General features: G+C 29.5%; 1 protein-coding gene across 1 annotated transcript in view; it reads left to right on the forward strand.

Annotated features, from left to right (window-relative positions):
• The window catches only part of PLCB4_1 (1-phosphatidylinositol 4,5-bisphosphate phosphodiesterase beta-4), a 129,081-nt gene that overhangs the window by 15,318 nt on the left and 88,905 nt on the right, over positions 1–24,858 (forward strand). The window contains exons 5-9 of the mRNA XM_051215053.1: positions 10,998–11,132; positions 15,851–15,930; positions 17,017–17,152; positions 17,514–17,614; positions 19,709–19,763. Of these exons, the coding sequence (XP_051068234.1) occupies positions 10,998–11,132; positions 15,851–15,930; positions 17,017–17,152; positions 17,514–17,614; positions 19,709–19,763 (507 nt within the window). The remainder of the gene's footprint in view (positions 1–10,997; positions 11,133–15,850; positions 15,931–17,016; positions 17,153–17,513; positions 17,615–19,708; positions 19,764–24,858) is intronic.

A 24,858-nucleotide genomic window follows, 5' to 3' on the forward strand; every position in this document is an offset into this window, starting at 1 on the left:
GAGATCACCTTGGTTACAGTATATCCATTAATCCGTGCTTAATAAGAATAATTTACAATTAGTATAATGTGTAGTAAAACGTTATGAAATAAGTTCATATAAAAATAGAAAACAAAATAAGAGAAATTCCTAAAAAAAAACAAAACAACGTCTAACTAAATATACGTCCAAAAACCAGTCCAATGTATATATATATAACCCTACATATAGATGGAATAACTTAATGACATTTCATTTATAGTTTAATAGAAAAGAATAACAATTTGATAAATGTTTTCTTATTTTTTGTTATTGTTGTTTTTTGTTTTATTTTAAAACCAACTATAATACACATTCTAATCAAATACTTTTTAGTTTTATTGTTTTAATTAATTAACTCATATTTTCACTATCATTATTTACAATCAGTTATTTTCTTTCTTTTTCTTTTTATTTTTAATGTGGTACAACATTAATTAATTCAATTCAAATAAAAGTTATATATACAATCATATAATCATTGTATTTGCGTGTATTCTTCTTCTTCTTTTTTTCCATACGTAATACAACTGTATTAAATAATATCATTTAATTGTACAAAGTTCAATAGAATATTATTAAACTATGAAACATTTATTAATCCATTGATTATCAGCGCCTGGCAGGAGACTGATAGATCCTGGGTTCGAATCTCGCGGGGGGGGCGGGATCGTGGATGCGCACTGCTGAGGAGTCCCATACTAGGACGAAACGGCCGTTCAGTGCTTCCAGATTTCCCATGGTGGTCTAGCTTCAATTGGCTCATGATTTCAACCAGTGAAATCCATTGATTGTTTATTTAATATTCTCAATTAAATATGCATAATACAATTTACAAATTAAAATAAATTCATTCTAATTTCATAGAGTTTTACATTAATTGTAAACAATTTAAGATTTACATAACTATAATCAAAGATTTGGTGATATATAAGCGTAGATAAGATTGACACATGATTTATTTATTGAATATTATTAATACAGTATAGAGGAGGTTATATTATAACTACTAATAATCATAATAAAGAGGAGAAAAAACATTGGATAATTACTCGGGACGGTTAGAGACAAGATTAAATTATTGTACAAATTTCTGTAAAATCATATCAGAGATAAAAAGTCATTTGGATTACAATTATCATGGGATAAAGTGATTTATCATACTTCACTTCTGTACACAGCTCAAGTCGAACACATTTGATAGAAATTGTCTCTACGAAACGGAGTAAAAATGGCGTTAGCTGTTTGTTAATGATTTTGAATTCTTTTCAGATGTCTAGATTATGTCCATTATTCATCAGGAGCTGGATGATTTCACTCGTGATGAATTTACTGCTTTTCTGACATAGGTTTCTAAGATTATATTCGGAAGTCAGAAAGCCAGGTAGGTCTATGAACCAATTAAAGATTACTGCCGTTTTAATTATCTATCTCATTTATACAAAATGGAGTATGTCGAACCTTTCGTTTCTAATAATATTACTGTTTGTAATTCTAAGTTACTTTTAGCTAATCAAAAGCCAAGAAACAGAATGAATTCATTTTAATTTATTAAGCGATAAAAGTGTACAAAATTCCAAACTGAAAGAAAGCAAGCTACATTTATGATGCATTAATTTTAACACATTACATGACCCTATTACTACATTTTTTCTTGAAATACATTCAGGCAAATTACTAGAATTTACATATTCACATTTTCGTCAGAAAACAAAACGTGATTCTCAACTGAAACTTAGCCAAATAAAAAGATCACTTATCTTGTTAGAAATATGTATTAGCTTTAAGTGAAATTACACACACACATACACAGTGTATAAATAAAATAAATATGGTACAAAAATGAATTTGTAACTTTATTTCCTCTTCAGTACAATCTATAAGATTTTAGTGTTGTAGTTAAATTGAATTAATTAGACATAATCTAAATTCGTTTACTACATATTTAATGTTATCTCAGACACGTAAAAACACAACGTCATGTATATTATTTGCTTTTTATTTGAACTGTTTAACAACAGCTCTATTATTATTATTATTATTATTGTTAGGTTGTCTTTCAATATATTGTAAAAATGTGTACATCATTTGGGTTTATGAAATAGATTATATTTTATCTGCACATAACAACAGACTTATAAAAAGCGGTATTCTTGTTTTGTTTTGTTGTTACTGATCTGTGTTGATTTTATACTCTGAAATCAGTATATATATATATATATATATATATATATATATAGTATTTGAAGGTTCATCTTTTTTTTCTTCCTTAACCAGTTTATACCATGTTTTCAAATGAGAGACCAGGTAGTTTTATCTAAAAAGAATTTTAGTAAAAGAAAAACAGTTTTGTTAACTTATTCAACTAGTTTTTACACAATAAATGCAAAGTTTTCTTTTTTTAAAGAAAAATAGTTTATTCATATATTTTTGGTATGTTTATATATATATGTATATAATCATTTATTGTTTTAATGCATAATAGATTTGTATATAATAACTAATAACATTGTTGATTGAGTTCATTTCCAATGCGTTTGATTTATACCAATGTAAATTTTAAATTACCTCTATGTTAAAATAAATGAATAAACAGTTGAAAGAAAAATTTATTGAACATTCTACCTAGTTGTCATTGAATATAGGATATATATATATATATATATATATATATATATATATATATATACATAAATTATGTTCTTTTGTTTTGTCATATTAATTGCTGAAGTCCCAAATGTTTCACTTTGTATTTTCGTCTAATTAGAATATAAACTTAACCAATAATAAATCTCATAATTAAGACTATTTTAGATAATCTTATGACTAATCCATTGGTTAATTACTTTAATACTTAATCAAGTTGGATTAAAGCAACGAAAATGACAAAAAAACTTGCATAAATAAGTAGTATGATGAAAAGCTAAATGATATATATATATATATATATATATATATATATATATATATATTGATGGAAACGTGAAACCAGGCTACAATATACTATAGTCTGTTATTTCTTATGAATTATATATTAAAATTTATGTTCTAATCATAAATTCAAATAGCTTTTTAAGATTTATTTACATTCTAGTTTTTTTCTTCACATTTATCTATTTATGGTCTGTTGAGATATGAATACTTGAATTTTAGAGAATGTATTATTCATTAGCTTCAGTTCTTTTCGGCTTATTGATTTTTTTATAACCAGTTGAGAAGTTCCTTCATATTATACCATATTTATGGCATCTGACTAGTATTCTTATAAAAGAGAAAAGATCTAGGATAAGGGTTTGATATGAGGTAGATAGTGTGATTTAAGCCTCTTTTTAGTATGGTAAACTGTAGAGTTCATATTCGCTTCTTCTCTTTCTGTCTTTATTATTTACTACGTTATCATTATTTGTCAACTATTTATACAAAAATGTTGTATAGTAAGATTACTGTCACTTTCAATACAGCGGAACGTTCTCTTTTCAAATGACAAATGAAAAGAGTTTTATCATGAGATTCTCACATTTGCTTAAAAGTCACTTTAATCCTTGTTATTAAGCAACTTATTTTTTATTGTACCACTGTTTTGTACTGCTTAAAGTAATTTGATACTCATGAGAAAAATGACCTGTATTATCTCTCTCTCTCTCTCCCTCTCTCCCCCACGTATGTTATGAATGGTATTATTCTATATTCATTTATTCGATTTAAATAAATTAATTTATTTTTATCTTAGTGAAAGTATATGAAATTCATTTTTTAATTCATCCTTCTGTTGTTCAACTAGGTCACTTCGCAATTTATGAATAGCATACATGTATAGATCCTTTTTTCTTATTTGTTTATTCCTCACTTGTTCTCGTTTAACTGACTTTTAAAAAGTTTGGTTTTGTTTGTTTATAAATGGTATAAGATTTACACACTTGATAAGTTGGTGAAAAACGTTTGTTTTTGTTTTTTGGGTGGTATTAATTCGGCTACTAATAACAATAATAATGGATAATCTCTATCACGTATATTTAATCATTTGTAATAAACATACCAAATAATATAATCTGATAATTCTCGATAAGCTCATTTTTCTGGATACCTAATAAATTTTTGTTATATTATACACGATATTGTAGCATTCTCCGCGTTTTAAATATTGTACGTTTTTATCCCATGTTTGAGTTATACATATAAACGCTTCTGATTTGTTCCGGACTTACACAAAATAATCAATTAGTTCTCTTATTTAATAAACTAAACAGAATTCTACACTAAATCATAGTCACTTGATAATTATTTTGTTTGTACAATGTGCAATAATAATTGAAGCAGTTTTTAGCAAATTAATGTTTGATTCTAGTTTATGTAAATATCTTGTAAGGATACTGGAATCTCCCTTTGGTACATTAGTCCTCTTTAGAAAAAAGGCACCCTAACTGTGCTTGCTGAGAAAAATCTGGATCTTAACTGCTGTTACGTATCATTAAAATCCTTTTGATAAATTTTCTGTCAAGACAATTTATTACACATTGTTTTAACTTAGTTACTCATATATATTTTCAATGACAGTGCTATCATTTATTGGACAAACCAGTCCGATATAAAATAGTGACTCTTGGGTTTCGGCATGAAATTCATTCATCCATATGGTTAACTAACATTTTAATATTATCAATGATGTCAATTCACTATGAAAACCCTGACTCTTATCCATAACCTTAAGTTCTAACTCAAACTTCTAGTCCTAATTCCTCACACTCATTTACAATCTTATTTTGACTCTAGTAAGTGGCTAAAATTTTTCAAAACCACTTTTGCATCGCTTAATGGTTGTCGATAAATTATAGTCTCATCTTTTCCATAACGTGTTACTTTCTTTATTGTATCAACCTTTGTATACCTGTATATTGGCATGGATTTTGTAATTATTTACTAAATATATTTATATATTTAACTGCTTATTCGCATTGATTGCTATGAAAATATTTTTTTTAACTAGAAGCACTAAGTTCGAACTGATACAGTTGTATCAACTCTTATACATAGTATTTGTTATGATTTATGAAATTGAGTCCACTAGAGATGTCCACTCTGTCAGTATATGCCACTTTCTTTTCTGAGGTTAATTCCTTGCCTTATAGTCTTGAAGTGCATTGATAACAAACATTGCTACAGAGTACTGAATGAAGTATATTCTCTATTTTTGACGATTAATATTGCATTATAATTATATTTATTTGTATTGGAACTTTGGTAAGATAAATAACTTTAATCCTTACACATTTAACATTGTCTATACAATATCATAATCTGGTATTAATAAGTCAATGACGTTTTAGTGTAGCACACTTCAATCTCACTAGATAGATACTTAAGAATACGTAAATCACATCCAAAAATAAGTATATTTGGTGATAGATGAATGAAATGATCAATGAGTGTATAGCATTTAAGTAAGAAAAATTCATCTGGGAGCTGTAATAAATTTCCTGTTCGATTTTGTTTGCTTAGCATGTATTTATTTATCTTTTTTCCAGAGATTATTTCCTTTAAAATGATTATTCAAATGATAATCAATCACTTTATAGGATATTGGCCATTTAAATAAAAATCAAATGAATTTCATTTGTTCTCTTACTTCCCATTCAGTAATTGAGGTAAAAAAAAACTAACGGTTAAAGTACATTGTTACCAAGGTTTCAAAGATTTTAGTTTCCTGAAAGTAGTAAACAAAAGCCAACTTATTTAACTCTATATAAATTGGGATAAGGTGAAACCTTTTTCGGAAAATGTCTTCAGGTTTCTTATTATTCTAAAAAGAAATAAAATAATTAAACAATTTAGGGAATGAGATCTGTACGTCTTTGTTGAGAATATGGAAAGTTTTGTTTACTTTTTTACTCTCATATATGCCAACATTATATCAATGGACTTTTAATTTGATTCAAATGTACAACACATTGTCTCATACTACTAAAATCTGGATATCTTGGATTCATCATAGTTATGGTGTTATTGTAAGTTTAACATCATCATCTTTTCTGATATCATACAGGCTAAAGAACAGCTTCATTCGTTGTACGATTTTGTTTTATTTATACCTTAAAGTGAATTATTCAATATGTAAACTATGAATGTAATTGTTTAAGGGGTAACTGGTGACAATCAATTGGCGATTTTCCAAAATTCATGTAAAAGGGCTTCACTTAAAGAGTGATGTGATAATTTCGGTTTTTTAAATAATCATTTTGTTTACTAACATAGAGGGTTTGTAGAGATTGTGGAGTTTTGTGGTGTACATGAAGAAATGACTATATTTAAGCTTCGATTGAAAGCCGGGAAGCACTAGACATCTGTTTCGTCCTAGTATGGGACTTCTTGACAGTCTTATCAAGATCAGTCTATCATATAAACTAGAAGTTTAGTTTTCCCTAGTGACAATTAAACATAAGCTTTCTTGACGATGTCTATGCAGAGTTTTGACACCCATTCTTCCTTTGAATGTCGAGTGATATTCGTTGATAATGCAAAACTGGAAAGTACATTTGAATTTGCTGGAACAATGAGCCAGATAAATTGTCCTTTAACGAATTGCGACTGAATTTTCAAGAATATTTGATAATTGTTAATCTGCTTCTCATTGAACTTATAGACTGTTTCACGGGTATTATACTACTTGCTCCATATAGCTCAAACTTGCTAATACAGCTTTCGCCAATCGTCAAATTTTTCTGCTGTTCTATCATGGTAGTTCAAATCCAGGCTGGTATCTTATATAGAGTTTATTTTTGTATCATCACTGTATTATTATTTGTTTTACATGAGTACTTTTCTGGTGACCTTGGTTTATTAAAATAGAAATAAAGTACAACAAAATTGAACTGGTTTATGTACTACTACACAGTAAACCATGACATGATATAACTGAAAACATGACAATTCTTTACATATCTAATTTCTAATTAACTAACATCGTAAACATATACTTTTCAGTCTTACAGAACTTCTGTCCGGCAGTTAAATATATAATTGAAGTAATCTTTTTTCGTAAAAAATCTCGAATACGTTGAAACCCTAAATGTTTACGTAGATTGGATTAACTTTAAAACATTTATGTTTCATAATAGTTAAAAATACGTTTAGATCATACAGGTTAATTTAGTCATCCAAAATGTAGAGAATATCTAATTCAGTCTAACTCAGTAGATATTTGAAATTTATAACTGATGATTTCATGAAGATACATTAATAGAGAATAATTTTGTACTCAGGCATAATAACTGTTTTCTGTAATCTGTAGAGAAAAAAAAACGAAATTATATGTCTACCTATCAGTAGTTTAGTAATTTGGTTTGTATACATTGTGATTAGATTTTGGGAATAGTTTCCGGTCTTTATATATATATATATATATATATATATATATATATATATATATATATATATATATATATATATATATATACCAGATAATTTTCATTGATGATCTGTTATCTTCTGTTGGTATTCATTTTATCCTTTCTATTGTTCATGAATGATCATAACAAATGGTTGATAATTAGGGACAATCAGTTTGTTTTTAGAGGGAAAATAGTGTATTATTAATTTATTAGTTCTCATGTCAGTACTATTATTATTATTAGTTTTATTATAACTATTGTACCTCTAGTAGTAGTAATTAGTTTAATTGTTTTCTTTCCATATAAATGAAGGGTTTGATCCAAATTACAGGTGCAAGGGATTATATCTATCTATCTATCCATCCATTCCGTATTTAGATTAACAGGTGTACGTATTACACATAGACGTTTACTGTGTGGAGAGAACAATTTATCATTTTATCTTTTCCGTTTGTAATTTGTTTCTTTTTTTTTCGAAGTTTATGGAAAGCAAACAAATAAATAAACAAACAGTGGTAGTCATAATAAATGATAATCGGTGAAAAAAATTCATGGTTTCCTCAATTATATTCACTTTAATGCTAATACTATCATAAGCAAAGTATACTAGGTGTTTTGTAACTAAGTGACTGTAACAATATAATAATTGTTACTATTGTAGAGTTTCGCTTGTCAAATAGATGAAGATTTGTCAAACCATATAACAATAGAAAGATGATGTTGAGAACAATTGTAATGATAATAATGAATAAGGAGAAAGTACTAGAAACTGGACAAAATAAAGTTAAAGAGTGCCGAATTTTAATTATGGTTTAATTTTTTATTCTTTACCTTCTGTAGACATGATGAAATTATCAAATTTTTAATTACTTAACATCAATTAAATGTTATGATATATTATCAGTAGTTTCAAGATGATCATAGGTATATATCTTTTCATAGTTTTTTTCTTCTTTGATTTATAAGCTTACTTTATTCTATTTTAATATTAGTCAGGATTGGACTGTGCGGTTTACAGATATTCACTGAGTTATGTCCTGTAATGACTTTTTACTCAAAATTAAAATGATAAGATACTGGAGAGTGTTTGTTAAAAATTTTGTTGTATCGCTACAAGCTAATTGAATTTAGGAATACAAACACTAATTGGTTTGAACTCAGCAACTGAACATTAGGGGCTAATAGAGAAACTCAAAAAAATTGTGAATTTGATTTTGAGTAATGATAAAAAACTAAAAACTATGACAATACAAGTAATTAATGATTATCAGTTTGTGATTAAAAGTATCATCAAACTACATGAACTTTTACAAAATACTTGATTAAGTAATAACCAATTGTTTATTTACTATGTCTGCTGTAAATGTCTTTTTTTAAATAAGTATACGATAAATGCTTAAATAAAATATTAATTACGGGTTACTTTGACATTCACTAATGGTTTCACTACTGACGTTATACTAATGATATAACAATTAGAATCTTTTCAATACTGATCAACGATGAAATCCTCTATATTAACGATTAAAACCCGTCAATTTTTTTTCACAATTAACTCCTTTATTTTAGACAACAGATGCATTTCAGAATGATGAAGTAATCTGGTATTTGGTGCTTGCAACTATAATAAATAAAGGGCAATGTTGAGTACTCTTTTGTAATCGCGTGTTTTTCTTCCTACTAGCTTGCAGGATTTCAACCAGTTTTCATAGTGTAGTCATTTTTGAACAATCGATTATTGTCAGTCTTGATCACGTTTACTAGAGCAAAATAATGTAAAATAATCTAATTTAGTAGACTTAAGTCATCATATTATTCCGTTCATTTCCTCAAACCTTAGTGAATATTAATCAATAGTTGACATTATGGCGTCGATAGCCTTATATCATATGTAATTTATCAATTAGCATTATGTAAATGTTTTTGTGGCTACTACTCGGTTTCTATCATTTGTTTTGTATTTGTAATAATATCCTCATACTTTTTCATTTTATAAATAGAAAACTTTCATTGATGACATATGTTAGCTTATGCATAAATTATATCTGACAAAGATTGTGAACATTATGTTAAATGTGATGTAAAGCAAGACAATACTTCCTATTTAGTTAGATGAAATTAGTTAATGGCATATGTAGTAAAAGCAGTAAGTACGTTGTTTATTTTTTATTGATTATGATAAAAGCGCATAATTGGGTCAGTTATTAATGAACTAATTTGATTGTTGTAACGTTTGTTCATCTATATATTCAATAATAATTTCATAACTTGTACAACTTGTTTATTTATCATCTGAAGAGTTCATTAAAGATGTAATATACCCAAGTATAATCAGTAATTTTTTTGATGATGACAGTTTTATGGATTGTTTTTAGAAAAATTCTTTAGTTGTAAATATATTATTACTTATTTTTATGATTGTTAGGTTTGTCTTTTTTAAATTCATTTTTGTATTACTTGTTTGGATCTTCCCATTGATGTTTGGGACTGCAATTGGTCAGTCTCTTATTGACATATGTGCATCCTGTATAGATTTCCTGAATATTACCTTAAGTCACAAGCATTATAAGCAAAGATGGATGTTTGCTGCAGTGCAATCCAGGACGTGAATTTCGTCCGATTTGGGACTCGTCAGCTTTATGTACCTTCATCATAACGTTGACATCCACTCCTGGACCCAGCTGTACAACCTAGTGGTTATCTGGACTCAGAAACTAAGTGAATAACACGATGGCGTTTGAAGCGACTGGCACCGGGTTCGAATCCCGGAGAGGACATCATCTGACGAGTATGAAATAGGACGAAACTTGCGTCTTGGATTCCGCTGCTAGGCACCATCTATCTCTGTCTATTTGTCATTTTTGTTTTGTAAAGCAAATAGTATAATACAACAAAATACTTCAGTTAATTTGTCATCTTTCAGTCTTATACATATTTACATAATGTAAATGTTGCTGGAATCCTATTCTATTTCTAAAAATATATCATAAAACCTAATTATTTTGTTTAAAAGGTTATAATTTTACTGCTGTTTATTCTTATACGGAGGAAAATTATTTATAAAATGAGTCTTTTTTTCTTATCATTAGAAGCGAGGTTTGTTTGATACACTTATTAAGCGGAGTTTATAACTATAATGTAAACTTACTTTGTCTGTTTCGGCTAAATAAAAATGACTATTCGTTAGACTTATTTCTTTTTTTTTGAAATTCAGTATATTTGCACAAATTTCAGTAGTCCTAAATATTGAAACTCCAACTAATTAGTAAGATATTTGTAACCGAACAACATCATCGTGAATAAACCAACAGAATAATTTAATAAAAAAAAAGAAGGAGATCCTATCACTAAAAAGAACCATGTATTTGTTTAGTACAAATATTAATATGAGTTAATACTAGTTCTAATCAATAGCATATGTTTCTTTAGTGATCAACTTTAAACGTTGGAATTGTTTTGTTAAAACCTTTTTGAATACTACCAATTACATATAACTATGATTGAATTTTCTATAAAATTGTAAACAAATAATTGGGTAAATTTTACGATTTTTCCATTTTTTTCGGTATTAATTTTCTTCTTTGTTGTTAAAAGGATGAAAAGTTGACTGCACAAATTCAAGAAAAATCTGGCAAATCATGGGATCGTATTGTGACAATATGCAGTGGTTTAGATTTGGTAAATATTAACTACACTCATATGGTAGCTAAAGATGCTGAAACTGCTTCTGTAAGTGTATTGAATTATTTAAACGTTGAAATTTTATTATAAAAAAGGAAAGAAAATTATTTTATGAATGACAATGATCATTTTTACCGTTTTAAATATTTTAATTCCATTAAGTTTAGTTTAATATACATACAATTGACTGGTTAAGAATGTTTAACTAACAAAAAATATAGGTCTACTGTTTCTTATTCATATAAAATTCCTAATGATTAGAAAAAGTCTAATAAGAATAATAAAATGTAGAAATAATGGAGTATGTAAATATCGTTGTTCAGTTTAGACTTGGCAATTTCAAGAGATTAAGGGTTCGCGCGCAAGACCGATAAGTCCTGGGTTCGAAGCTCGCGAGGCGGGATCGTGGATGCGCACTTCTGAGTAGTCCCACAATAGGGCGAAACAGCCGTCTAATGCTTCCATGTTTTCCATGGTGACTCATGATCTTAACTATTAAAATTTCAAATATATTGATGATTGCTTCAACATAATGAACTATTATTTGTAGACTGTCTAGTCAAAAGGGATTCTAATGGAAATCTACAGTTAATCATCTATTGGGAACTGGCACTTTCATGTTGATACACCAACTTTACACATATAAATCTCTTTATTATCTTGGAGAAATAAAAAAAATAGATTGTTTCATAATAATATGATTTCATTTAGTTTATCCAAATTCTCATCAAATGCTTACAATCTGCGATATTTTCAAGGCAAAATTATCATAGAAAGTGACACTCATAACTACGAAGGTGAACTGAGATGAATATTTTCATCATTATGTTGTAAAGATCCCAATAAATTTAATGAGCTCTTAAAACGCTCTAACTCCCCACATCCATTCAGTGCAAAAGCTTTTTATGGCTCTAAATCTATTTACGATAGCTATCAATATCATTACCAAAAAAGATAAGCTAACGGAATAAAATAATATAATAAACATCTTGTGATTTATTGAAACGAATTAATCTATCTCCAAATAAAAATTCGAATGAAATATCGTGGATTGATATCACAGAGTTTACTTTATTGCCATGTTGCAGCTGATGGATTACAACGTATATTGAAATTACACAGAATTAAAGCTTTTTATAACCAACACTTTTCGAAACTCTTTCGTCCGAGTAAAGGAAAAGATCATTTTTTTCTACACAATTGCGTCAACATATTGCGTTGGGTCGAGTGTGATACATTGTATATTGCGGAGTCTTTTTATGACTCACACTTAATGACAGCTTTCCCTGTACAAGAAAGACTTCTTAATATTCCTGTAGAATTGGAAAATTGACAATAGTCATTCATGCTATTTTTAAGAACCACTATATCGATATTGAGACTATCAAAATAATTCAGGGAGGTTTTTTACTATGATCAAGAAAGCCGAATATGTGAAACGATTCATTTGATGCTTAGTCCCTGTGCTCTTAATATAAAGGATGTCCTGATTATCCATTCAATTTGAACCGTTTATCCGGACAACCACATTAAATTTTACTTACTTCCCATAGCAATAGTAATCATACACATTCAAATTTCAATTCTACTCCTTCGCATTACAAATTCCCTATTTTACACACCCACTAGCGTACGCACAAATACACACAGTTAATGTCTCACAAATAATCACCGTGACCATAAATGATTTAGCATTGTTATAATCAAATGTAATTTGATTTTTCACTATGTGGTTGTGGATATTGCTCAATTTCACTGGAATCATGATCCGATCTAAGTTGAACCACCATTGAAAACCTGAAAGCACTGGAGCTAAACCGTATCAAGTATTAGGCAGTTATACACCGAAGACAATAGACAATCATCACTCAATTTCGTTGATTGATTGAATTCAGGCATTAATGCTGTTGTATACGGGCTCAGTGGTGTAGATGTTAATCATTCGTGCGAGACCTATGGTCCTTTGTTTGACTCTCCGTTGTATGGTCTTAGGTGTGTGCTTGGACGTACTTGGACGAAACTCCTATCCAGTGCCTGCAGATTTTCAATGATTGGCTAACCTAGATGGGTGCATGATTTCAATGTTATTTGATTTTGAATGGACCAAATATTCTGCCTGTTCCTCTATACAATTTAGTGTTGAGTTTATTGAATTTAATTATTTACACTTAATCATTTATTTATTCTTTATATTACAATGTATGTACGTTTATTATTGGGTTGTTTAAATTTGCTTGCATCCATTCACTTGATAATTAATTGGAATATTTAAAATTATTCAAACCTGTTGATGTGAATCAACACCACTGTTTTCTCAAATGATCAACTTAACAATGAGAATATCGGAAATCGCTCATTTTCTTCTAGTTATTTCCACACCTCTGAGCATTGCAGATGATCTATTTTGAATGTCCAATTTTTCTTTGTATTCTATCTATAACTTTGTCTTTTTCTTTTCTTTCCACTATTGATATAAGATTTTAAAAAACAGGTTTTCTATTCTTGCACTCAAATTATTACAATGAATGGTAGTAACAGAACATTCAATCGATACACTAAAATCATTAATTAGATCACTATACTAGATCACTTCCCATACTGACACAAATTTAATCAACAATGAAGAAGCATATACAGTGAAATCTAATTTAGATTAATCAAGTAGATCAGAATCATAATATAAGAATTGTCAATTACATCTTTAATTACAGCGCGCCGTATCTGTTTTCGTTCAGTTGTCAATCATTAGCCGAATGAAAATATCTTGAGATATATTTACTTTTTATTTAAAAAATTACCATCTTATTATCTAGTAGGATAAGTCGTATCTATTTTGATATTGAATCAACTTTCGATTATTCGTGTTATTGCAAAAACATAATATCAGTATAGGGTCATGGAGATTGTTATGTTTTTGATTAAGATCATGAATCGATCGACGTTAGAACATCATTGAAAACTTGGAAACACTGAACGGCCGTTTCATCTTAGTATAGAACTCTTCAGTAGTGCGCGAGACCGAGGTTCCTGGGTTCTAATCCTGCTTGCGGGATTGTGGATGCACACTGCTGAAGAGTCCTATACTAGGACAAAACGGCCGTTCAGTGCTTCCAGGTTTCCAATGATGATCTAACATCAATCGATTTATGGTCTTAAAAAATAATGTCTTAGAAAAAGAGAGAAACTACCATTCAACTTTGTTTTTCCATTTAACTTTTTTTTATTATCAAACTCAATATCTACAGGAGTTTTCTTTATTAGCAAGTGAAAAATAAGTAGACAATATAGTTGTAGATAATTAATCACATTAAATATTTATTTATTCTTTGTAAAGATCATTATTTGTGTATATCTTTTGTAATTTTTATTCTTTCTGTTCCGTTTTTTGTTGTTGTTGTTGCTGGTTAACTGAATCTTTCATCAAAATCAAATTGATTTGCATAAAATTCTGATAACTTTTTTCTCTTTGCTTTTAATTAATAAAATGTACATTATTCCAGTGTGAATTCAAGTCAATTCTGATGAGTGTTTTCTTTCTTCTTTTCTCTTTGTCATATGATTCTTTTCATAGTTGTTATATTATCTAAAAATTTAGTCTACTTGGAAAAAAAAAGAGTTTTTCATATGTCTATCTTCAGTGTTAATCGGAATAAATTTCAATAGGATTCTGTTGGACTGTGAATTACAAGCATTCATTCAATTTTATAAATATTTTCTTATCATTCATTCAATCAGTCTGTTTTAATCAATGTTACGGTCTGTCATAAATATGCCTTGATCTAAGTTACTATACCATAGTAATTTGACAAGTTGAAATTAACAAGATAAATAACAAAATTATCAAAATAATGTGGTATCAACAATAATAAAAAAGATTCAATGTTAGAGAATATGGTAAGGATGTGGTGCGTGCTACTTATGATGATGTAAGTAGTATATGACGCGAGTTAAAAGCGTAATGTCTGTCGGTAGAAGGTGGGAGAAGACCAAGAAAGGAGGAGCGGGAACACAATGCAATTTGTGCGAAAACGCATGAACAGTGAAATGTGAGACAATGGATTGATGATTGCAACAGCAACAATCCGGTTTGATATGATGGAATGATATTTTGCAAATTAACGATTTACTATATGGTTTTTCTATTTTACCGGGTAACTCTGTAATTTTGTGCTAGATACATTCGGTTGTCCCCACCGGTGTTCTGTTCACTACAAGGAGATATGGAACGAATCGGTATGTATGAAGGAATACTTAATCATAAAAATGTAGAGGAAGAAAGATAGAAATTGAATAAATCTGCTCGGTTGTTATCAGTCTTAGGTTAAATTACTCAACATCTTCAACCACCAATCTCGATTAACACTTGGATCCAAATGCGACTCAGGTGATTAGGGTGAAACAGTTATTCAGTACTTTCATATTTTCAATAGTCGTCTAATTAAACTGAATTCAGGATTTAAACTTTAAAAACTCTGTAATCTTCATAAATTTACCTATATGAAGAATTGGATATTTAGTACAGCTACAATAACAATTAAATAGTGTAGTTGAAATTAATGAATCTCCTGAATAACACTATAGTCGACTTACGAGTTTCTCTTTTGATGAATAATAATAAATTTTCCTCACTGTTTAACATGATATTACTGTAAATGTTAGTTTTAGTTTGTTACTTCGTGTTCAATGTTCAATTTTGTTATTACTATGTGGTCGTTACATAAATTTCACATATTTGTTTTTTTGTTATACTATCAATATCTTTTTAGTTTTGGATACAATCTCTTCGTAGTTTAACGCATAATACCAAAGCAGCTAATGTTTGCCCTATGACTCAATTAAGAAAACAGTAAGTCATATTCATTTAAATTTATTTCTATTGAATGAAATAATAATAATGATGACTAAATTTTAGTGAGATATTTCCTTCCCAATGTTTTATCTTTACATATAGAGTAAGTAGCTTGATGGTCATTTTGCTATTGTAATGTAGAACATAATTTCAAACAACAACAACAACAATATCCTGGATTCATATAATTGATAAGTTATCGTATTCTTATCGACTGAGATGGTTACGATATATGTTATTTATGCCTCACTATCATATGTCTTGCTGAAGTGTATTTGCTGCTACCAAAGCGGACTCGGAGAAATCTATGGCATTAAAAATAGAAAATCTAGAGTCAGTCTATAAAGTCATTAACTGTTTACTTGAGTTATTTTGGTAAATGTAGACCACTTATTGGGGATGCGAGTGTTAACCGAGATTAGTGGTTGTAGACGTTGAGTGATTTAGCTAAAAATCAATTACAATGGAGCTGGTTTATTCAATCTTCATCTTTCTTTCTCTGTATTTTGTGATTCAATGTTCCTTTTTTAAATACCTCTTCATTTCATCTTTCGATTACTGTTATTCTCTGTTCTTCAATTCTATCCTACCATACCTAGACTACTATTCTACCTACACGTGGTTATTATATTGTCGTTTAAACAGTTTCAATAAATGGATAAGAAATAGCTCATTTACTTTAGTATGTGGTACTGTGTATTGTTTAGATTTTCATTTGATAAAACTGGTTATCCTCATAGCTTTGTAATTAGACTTGTTAATGAGATGTAATTTTTTTAAAATAATACTTCAAGAAGTAATTGAAACTTGTATTGTCATCTCATTATAATCACCTGTGAATATACAGCTAGTTCTGTATCGGGAAGCGTAATTTGTTTTTGTCCTCTCTAGAGAGATTTCAGCTTTACTCTTTAAATTGCATCTTGAAATATAAAATAGTCATTATTGATTGCGTTATGTTTACACTTATAAATGTAAATTTAGAAGTGTGCATCCATGTTTATATTTGTGATAAAAATCGTCTTTTTTAATTTTTGCAACTATGAATTTGTTTGTTAAAGAAAAATTACTTTCCTATTTTAGTTGGCTACGACTTACACTAACTTTGAATGCTCGTAATCGAATTCCGGTTCGTGTAATTATGAAAACATTTGCATCAGGTCGTAATGAACGAATTGTATATCAAAGTTTAAAAGATTTAAATTTACCTCATGGAAAGGTATGCTTTAAATTATTTTCTTGCTTGTTGTAATGATAATGATAATTGTTATTCCTATTATTATTATTTTCAGTTTAGGGCTGTAGAGTTTGTTGAGTTACATTAAAATCATGAACCGATTAGTATTAGACCACCTTTGGAATTCTGGAAGCGCTGGACGGTCGTTTCATCCTAGAATCCACGATGTTGCTGGACCATTTCTCATTGCCTTCGGTAGGTAACTGCCTCAAAACTGACACTAGGACGTAGCGGCTGCCCAGTGCTTCCGGGTTTTCAATAGTGCTCCAACATTTGTTCATGGTTTCAATAGAATTGGTATTATTGTTACTTCTTATTCGTCGTGCTTTTTTTCAAAATTTAGAATGATGATATTGATCCAAATGAATTCCCATTTGAAAAATTCTACGAATTATATCATAAAATATGTCCTCGTACAGATATTGAAGATTTATTTAAATCTCTGTAAGTCTATCTGTTAGTAGATAATTTTTCTCCTTGTTCTGTGCTATTATTTGAGTATATTTTCACTATATTTCTTTACTACTTATATTACTGCTACCTTATAATAAATACATTAGAACAATTTAAATTCATCAGACATAGGTGTTATGAACTATTTCAAGTTGAATTTTGTGAATTCGTAAATCTTTCATATCATGTTTCCAGTGATCATAAGACGTCATATCGCTTATTATATACCAAGTAAACGTGATTATCCTTTAAAATACTTTTTTTTTCTTTTTACATTTAAAAACAAAACGTTTTCCTTTTTGGATAATAATTAAATTTATTTCACTGTAAGCTGTTAACCTATCTTCGACTGACGAAGAATTTATAACTTCCCTAGGGATTACTGCACATAATATTTACCTTTTTAATTGTTATTTAATACGGTAAATTAGTAGAATTAAATTTTAATCGATTGTTTTCCCTCATTTGTATGGCGTCATTATTACCAGTCGTTATTTTACTGTCTATCAAATAGTTCACCAACTTTAAAGATCTAAGCAAATTCCCAATTTTTCCTAAATTATGTACTTGATTGATTGTCATGCATATAGTCCTTAATTCTTCCCATGAAGCACATCTTTCATGATCAAATAAGGTCTGAAATCCACTAGTAATCACCTATTGCTTTTATTTTTCTAATGTTATATGTGATCAACTATAACCTACCATGAATTGCTATAATTTTTTCGTTTCGCAAACACGGTCAAATTATCTTTCTAATGCCTCGTAGGTGCTCCGTCAAAATATCATGTTACGAAAATCATTTTCAAACTAATCGAGTTTTTATCCTTCATTATTTAATTGATTAAAATAATTTATATCTAAATTTGTAGCGACTTTCTACTATCACCGACTGTATTACATAGTGTTAGCTAATTAATTATTATACAAAATCGTTTTGATTCGTATACGGTTGATAAGTGTATTATCATGGTGTACTATTGGTCTCATATTTTCGGATTGATCATTAAATTATAAAAAAACCAAGTTTACTAACGCGCTCTGTCTACGTTATCCATGTCTAGAATAATTGTTGTTAGAATTTTAACATTGTATTAATTTTATTAATTAGGGTAGAAGTTCGTCTTGCTTTATTTTCCCGATTTAGCCTACATCTTGTAATAAAAAACTTAATTATTGATTAATTAATTTATAAAACCGTATTTCAACGATATATAAGTTTTTGCTTATTGGAATGTGCTTGTCTATAAAAAACAACTCTTCACTTCTATTGTTAATCATTTCAATGCTTCTCTTTCGCAATAAAATTATCCAGTTGTCGCCTTATTGTTTTAGCTAATATATATGGATATTTTCTGGTGTTTTATAGAAAATAAGCCAAATTAACAAAAAATACAATTCGTATTCAATTATGAACAAAGTGACTAGTTTAAGATCATTTGAAATACAAAAGTACACTCATGTTAATTGAATCAATTTCTGTATTAATAATAATATACCTTCTTGAATTCTGTTATAAATTTTTCATAAATCCTTTGAATGGTTGATTTGATTTTCACTTTAATTAATTTTACAATTAGTTTGGTTTCTTGTTCATTCTTTCGAAAAAAATTTTCTTAACATCTTATTCATTTAAATTATGACAACTTCAGCTGATACACGTTTATGCTATACTCGGAATTATAGTTCATTGATCTGACTAAGTGATTGATAACTGGTTTCGGTTAGATTGTAAATTCAACTTTTTATTCGTTTAGAATATTCACCTTTGGAGTAAATTACGAATTAACGACGTTTGCATTTTAATTCTTTTAGAATGACTCTGTTTTTGGCTTTCAATTTATATTGCATTTCACCATCAAAACTTAATATAATTTAATTTAATTAACCGGGTAATAGGATTTCTTTCACTCTCCAACTATTGTATTGTAACATTGTATATATTTTCACTTTAATGAATATCTTAACAAATAATAATAATGAATATGTGACTACAAACGTGAGTATACCTACTTCTATTGAAGTGATCTAACCTTTCGAATTCATTGAAAGTTCTTTATATGTTTTTATATTTTCTTTATGTAGATCAAAAGGCAAAAGTCACATACATGCAGATAAAATGATAGAATTTCTCAATGAAGTAAGTTGATTAGTTAGTAATATTTATGATTGTCTGTTTTAAACAAATTACTATTGTTGTATTTGATCTTTCTCTTAAGGAAGAACGTTCTTTCCTCATTTGTACTAAATATACTTACAATTGATTGACTGCTAGGTAGAGATTGATCAAATCGCTTACTGGTTATGTCATTAAATGTGACACTGGATGATGTATGTTTAAATTCAACGTGTAGCATTAGTTCTCTTTAGATTGTAGGCACGTATTTCCATCTGAGTTTCAGCTTGAATAAAATCTGTGTTCAGATTCTTCCAACTATCTTGAACTCAAAGATATGTCATAAAGTACATCGCCATAATAGGTCATTTAGACTATTGGCCATGTTGTAATCTCATTGATATAACTTGACCGGGATTAAGGATTAGACACGATAATATTTGTTAAAACTTTAGTGAATAATAAACAGGAGTTTTGATTTGGTTATAATTTGTTTTTTTAAAATGTATCATTAATATTTTGTTGACATTATTTCCTGTTAAGTTGAACTTGTATATATAAATAGAACTACAGTTGACAATGTTGATCATAAAGAGATTACATCATTTATTTTGTGTAATGTGTTTACGCATAATACAATTACTGATAGTAATAGTAGCTTTGCAAAACAACTTTTCTACACATTAGCTAGATAAAAAATGTACACAACTGTTGCTGAATAAATAAAATATACAGTAAATATTTTCATTTAAATAGTAGATTTTGATTAAAAGGAAATGCATACATTGACGACGACAAATATCTGCATTATGGAAAATGTTTTATCAGTGATTGAATTCATTAATTTTGAAATGGGTTTTTGTTATGAACATTATTTTTAAGTTAACTGTTTATAGTATATTAGTTTTGACTTGTGTTTTTTCACTATTCTTGTTGTGAAATAGTTTAGTGATATGAAAGTGTTTTGGATAATTCAGTAAGTAAACTGGAAATAAATGGGATTAGCGAATCATCACGCAAAAACTGTGAAAATTAAAACTCTGGAGTTACCTGACATAAAGGTGTATACGTTCCTCTTGTTGTACTTCACGTAGACATGTAATGATAAAACCAAAAACTTAAAAGGATATTAGGACAAATAAAAGTATATTAATCGGTATGAGGTACGATATTTAATGGGGATCTTCAATGTATAGATAATGAGAACTGAGTAATTCTGGGTTATTTAGATCGATTCTGACCCAAATTCTCCTGCCACCAGGCTTTTATTAACCTATTTTTTCCTCTGAAGACGTGTGCACATCTGCACTCTTTCACCAGAGGATATTTATTGAACCTTATTATTAGAATACCAGTATAGGGTTATGGAGATTGTTGGGTTTAAATTGATATCATGAATAGATCAATGTTGGACCGCCATCGAAAACTTGGAAGTACTGGACGTCAGTTTCGTCCTAGTATGAAACGGACACGGAATATCGTGCATTGGTTTGAACGTGACGTTAACACCGTTAGAAGACGGCTCAGTGGTCTAGAGGTAAAGCTTTCGCGCACAAGATTGATGGTCCCGAACTCAAGTTCCGCGTGCAGGATCGTGGATGCTCACTGATGAGGAGTCCAATGCAAGGACGAAACGGCCATCCAGTGCTTCCAGGTTTTCAATGGTGGTCTATCATTGATCCATTCATGATATCGTTATTATTCGACTGTAGTTAACCTTCATTAATAGACTAATAATAGTGGCTTTATTCAATAGCATGTGTCTGGTTATCGTAAGTAATTCTCTGCACAACACACATGGAATATTACAGCAAACTTCAGTCTTACGCTTTTCTAACTTGTAAATATTTGTTAAAATAACCTTTTTTCTTACAATAGTTGGCCGCTATTCATATTGATCCGAAAACGTTTACTAATGGTTTCGTTCATATAACATTTTCGTCTCATAATATACTTGATAAATAAAATTCAATCTAGTTACTTCTTCAAAAGTCAGATTAAGGGAAAACTTAGTATGTTAAAGTCACTAAAGTGTAAACCCTTACAATTTTAAATTATAAGAGTATGCGATTCGATTAACTGGCTCATTTTTTTCTCTTCAAAAAACTGTTTGTTCTTGAAATTCCATTAGTTAGTTTACTTTCCTGAAAGGATCAAGATAATATTTAACTTTTATCAGATATTATCTTATCAATTAAATAAAATCTTCTATTATTTAATGAAAACTGTTTTCACATTATCTATCTTTTAAAGAGTGAAAAGCAAACTCAGTCAATACATTCTTCATCGTGGATATTAGCATGTTTTGTATTTATTTATTTTTTAATTATAAAACTAGTTATATTGTGATTTAATCTCTATAGTTTCAATGAAAAACACTCAAATAGTATTAATACAAATTTCTATGTGAATGATAATCTGTAATATGCTCAATTCATGTATAAAAAATATATAATAACAGTTTCTTTATATCATATTGGAAAAAAGTATTTTTGCCTACTCGATTGTCGATTTGTTTTAGATTATAAAAAAAAAAGTGTATACAAAACAATAAAAAGAACTTTTTGTAGTTAAGCATATGAATTCAATTATTGTATTTCGATGAAACATAAGTGTATGATAACAGAAATTTGCCTAATATTATATATTATTTAGAGCAATTTGTACACAAGATAGAAGATTCAGGATATCTCTTTTTCATAGTGTTTTAGTATAGTTTAACTTTTTTTTTCCAGTTCTAATCTTTCAAGCATGTTTTACTACATACTTGTTTAAAATACAAGTTCATTTAAACAGCTTATGTTTCTCATTTTTTATGGATATTATTTCTACATTTCAATATTTATTGCATGTATAGTAGTTTAGCTTTCTTGTACGTAATTGGGAAGTCAACAATAAAAAAAAAACTTGAATGTATGAAAGCGATATCATTCACTTACGATAGTATTATCTTCAGTATGAGGTTGTGAAAATTATTGAATTTTATTGAAATCATGAACTGATCCAAGTTAGACCACCACTGAAAACCTGGAATCACTGGATGGTAGTATCATCCTAGTATAGGATTCTTCAGGAGCGAGCACCCACATGCGTGACTCGAACCCAGAACTTTTGGTCTTGCACGCGAATGCTTAACCTGTACAGCACTGACATGGCATACAACGGTGTTAATGTCTGACTTGATCTAATTGGCGACATTGCGCGATCAATGTCAATTGTCTTCAGTTAGTAGCTGTTTCATACACGATGCAAATTTGCTGCACTGATCACTACTTTTCATTAGAACTCTGGAAACATCTTCTTGAAACTAGTCACCAGTGAGCACATGATTATTTTTATTATGGAGTTATGGAGATTGTTGAATTTCATTGAAATCATGAAAAGTTAGTCCACCACTGGAAGATGGTCTCAGAATGTTATGGGTTGATTAAAGCTAGACATTAACATCTGTGTATGCCAGCTCAGTGGTTTAGAGAACAAGAGTTGTCGCGTGAGTAATGAGGTGCTGGGTTCGAGTCATGAGTATGGAGTTGTTGATTTGCACTACTGCGAAGTCACATACTAAGACGGAATGGCCGTCCAGTGCTTACAAGTTTTCAGTGGTTGTCTAACTTAGATTGGTTCATGATTTTGACGATATTATTGTTATTATTATTTGAATTTATTTTATTAATCAGTTTTTAAACTTTATTCTCACGGTTAATTTTAATTATTTATAAAAAGAATCCTAAAACGATTCGATTCGTCGAAACTCTTTGGTTTATCCTCATGTAACAGATTGGACTAGCCAGGTGTTCAGTGTAGCTTACCTTTCACTCTCTCTATGTATTTATTTATTTAAACACATAAACATTGATACCAGGAGGCACCAAATAGATATGAGCCACATAAATTATTCGATTTATGTGAGAGCTGGGATACTACCCGGCTGCCCAAACGGAAGCAGGCGGTTTTCTTAGGCGGCCGCACTCCGAGCCTTTGACCTTAAGGTCTAATTCACAAGGCAGTGGAGCAACGTCACGAGATGTGGTCACATGGTAGCCGGTGGAAGACAATAGGTTCATACGCCATTTTTTCCATCAGGATCATGGAACCCATGTACACTATTAGCTTGGAATCAGGGATTTCCAACTCCACTAGGTGAACCCTCTATACCCACCAACTCGGTTAAAGCGCCGGACATTCGCGTTTTGTCCTCTCAATTTCGTAAACAACACTCCCACCGTGAGAAGACAATGAGTAGGACTTTCCTGGCAGTGGTTGTATGCACGTGGCCACTGAAGAGCATTTTGAGAGGGGAGCTGACTGTCCCCACACTCGACCGTTCCTGGGCATTTGGGGGCTATATATATATATATATATATATATATATATATATATATATATATATATATATATATATATATGAAACACGATTTTTGTCACTTAGGTTTTATAAAACTGCTTTCTTACATTGATGATAGTTTGTTTTCCAAATTATAGCTTAGAATATTTCTGCAATATCATTCATTTTCTAAAATATTTTTTATCGTCACATCATTAATAACTTCACTATTTTGAAAGACACTTTTTCATGCTTCTGGATGAGGATTTGTATTAAAATATTATCGTGCCATTCACTTACTGGATATTTAGTGTTCTTATCACGTTTTCCTCTACACTGAGAATATAGTTTGATGTGTGCTGCCTTTTTGATTTTTATAAGTAACTTACTTTTCTTTTCTCTAATATCTGATCTCTTTTGTGAGAAACCTTGAAAGAAGTCCGGTTAGGTTTGGTTTTGATTACCCTTAACTAAAGAATTAGTAAAAGGTTTGTGATTTGACTAAAATAAGAAAATAAACTTAGTGGAAGAACATGGCTTCATTTTATATACCGGTTTCTCATTATAATTGAGTATTAAGCGACTAAAATGTAAGAACTTGACCATTGTGATGGGAGACCTAAACGCCAAGGTTGGAATGGTCAACACCGGATATGGAGACATCATGGGACGACATGGACTGGGAGAAAGAAACAAAAATGGTGTGAGTTTGCAAGTCTGTCCCTTCAATAAACTGGTCATAGGCAGCACTATATTCCTACACAAACGCATATACAAAAGCACATGGGCTTCACT

Source organism: Schistosoma haematobium, chromosome 2, assembly GCF_000699445.3.
Source record: "Schistosoma haematobium chromosome 2, whole genome shotgun sequence".
Classification (NCBI taxonomy): domain Eukaryota; kingdom Metazoa; phylum Platyhelminthes; class Trematoda; order Strigeidida; family Schistosomatidae; genus Schistosoma; species Schistosoma haematobium.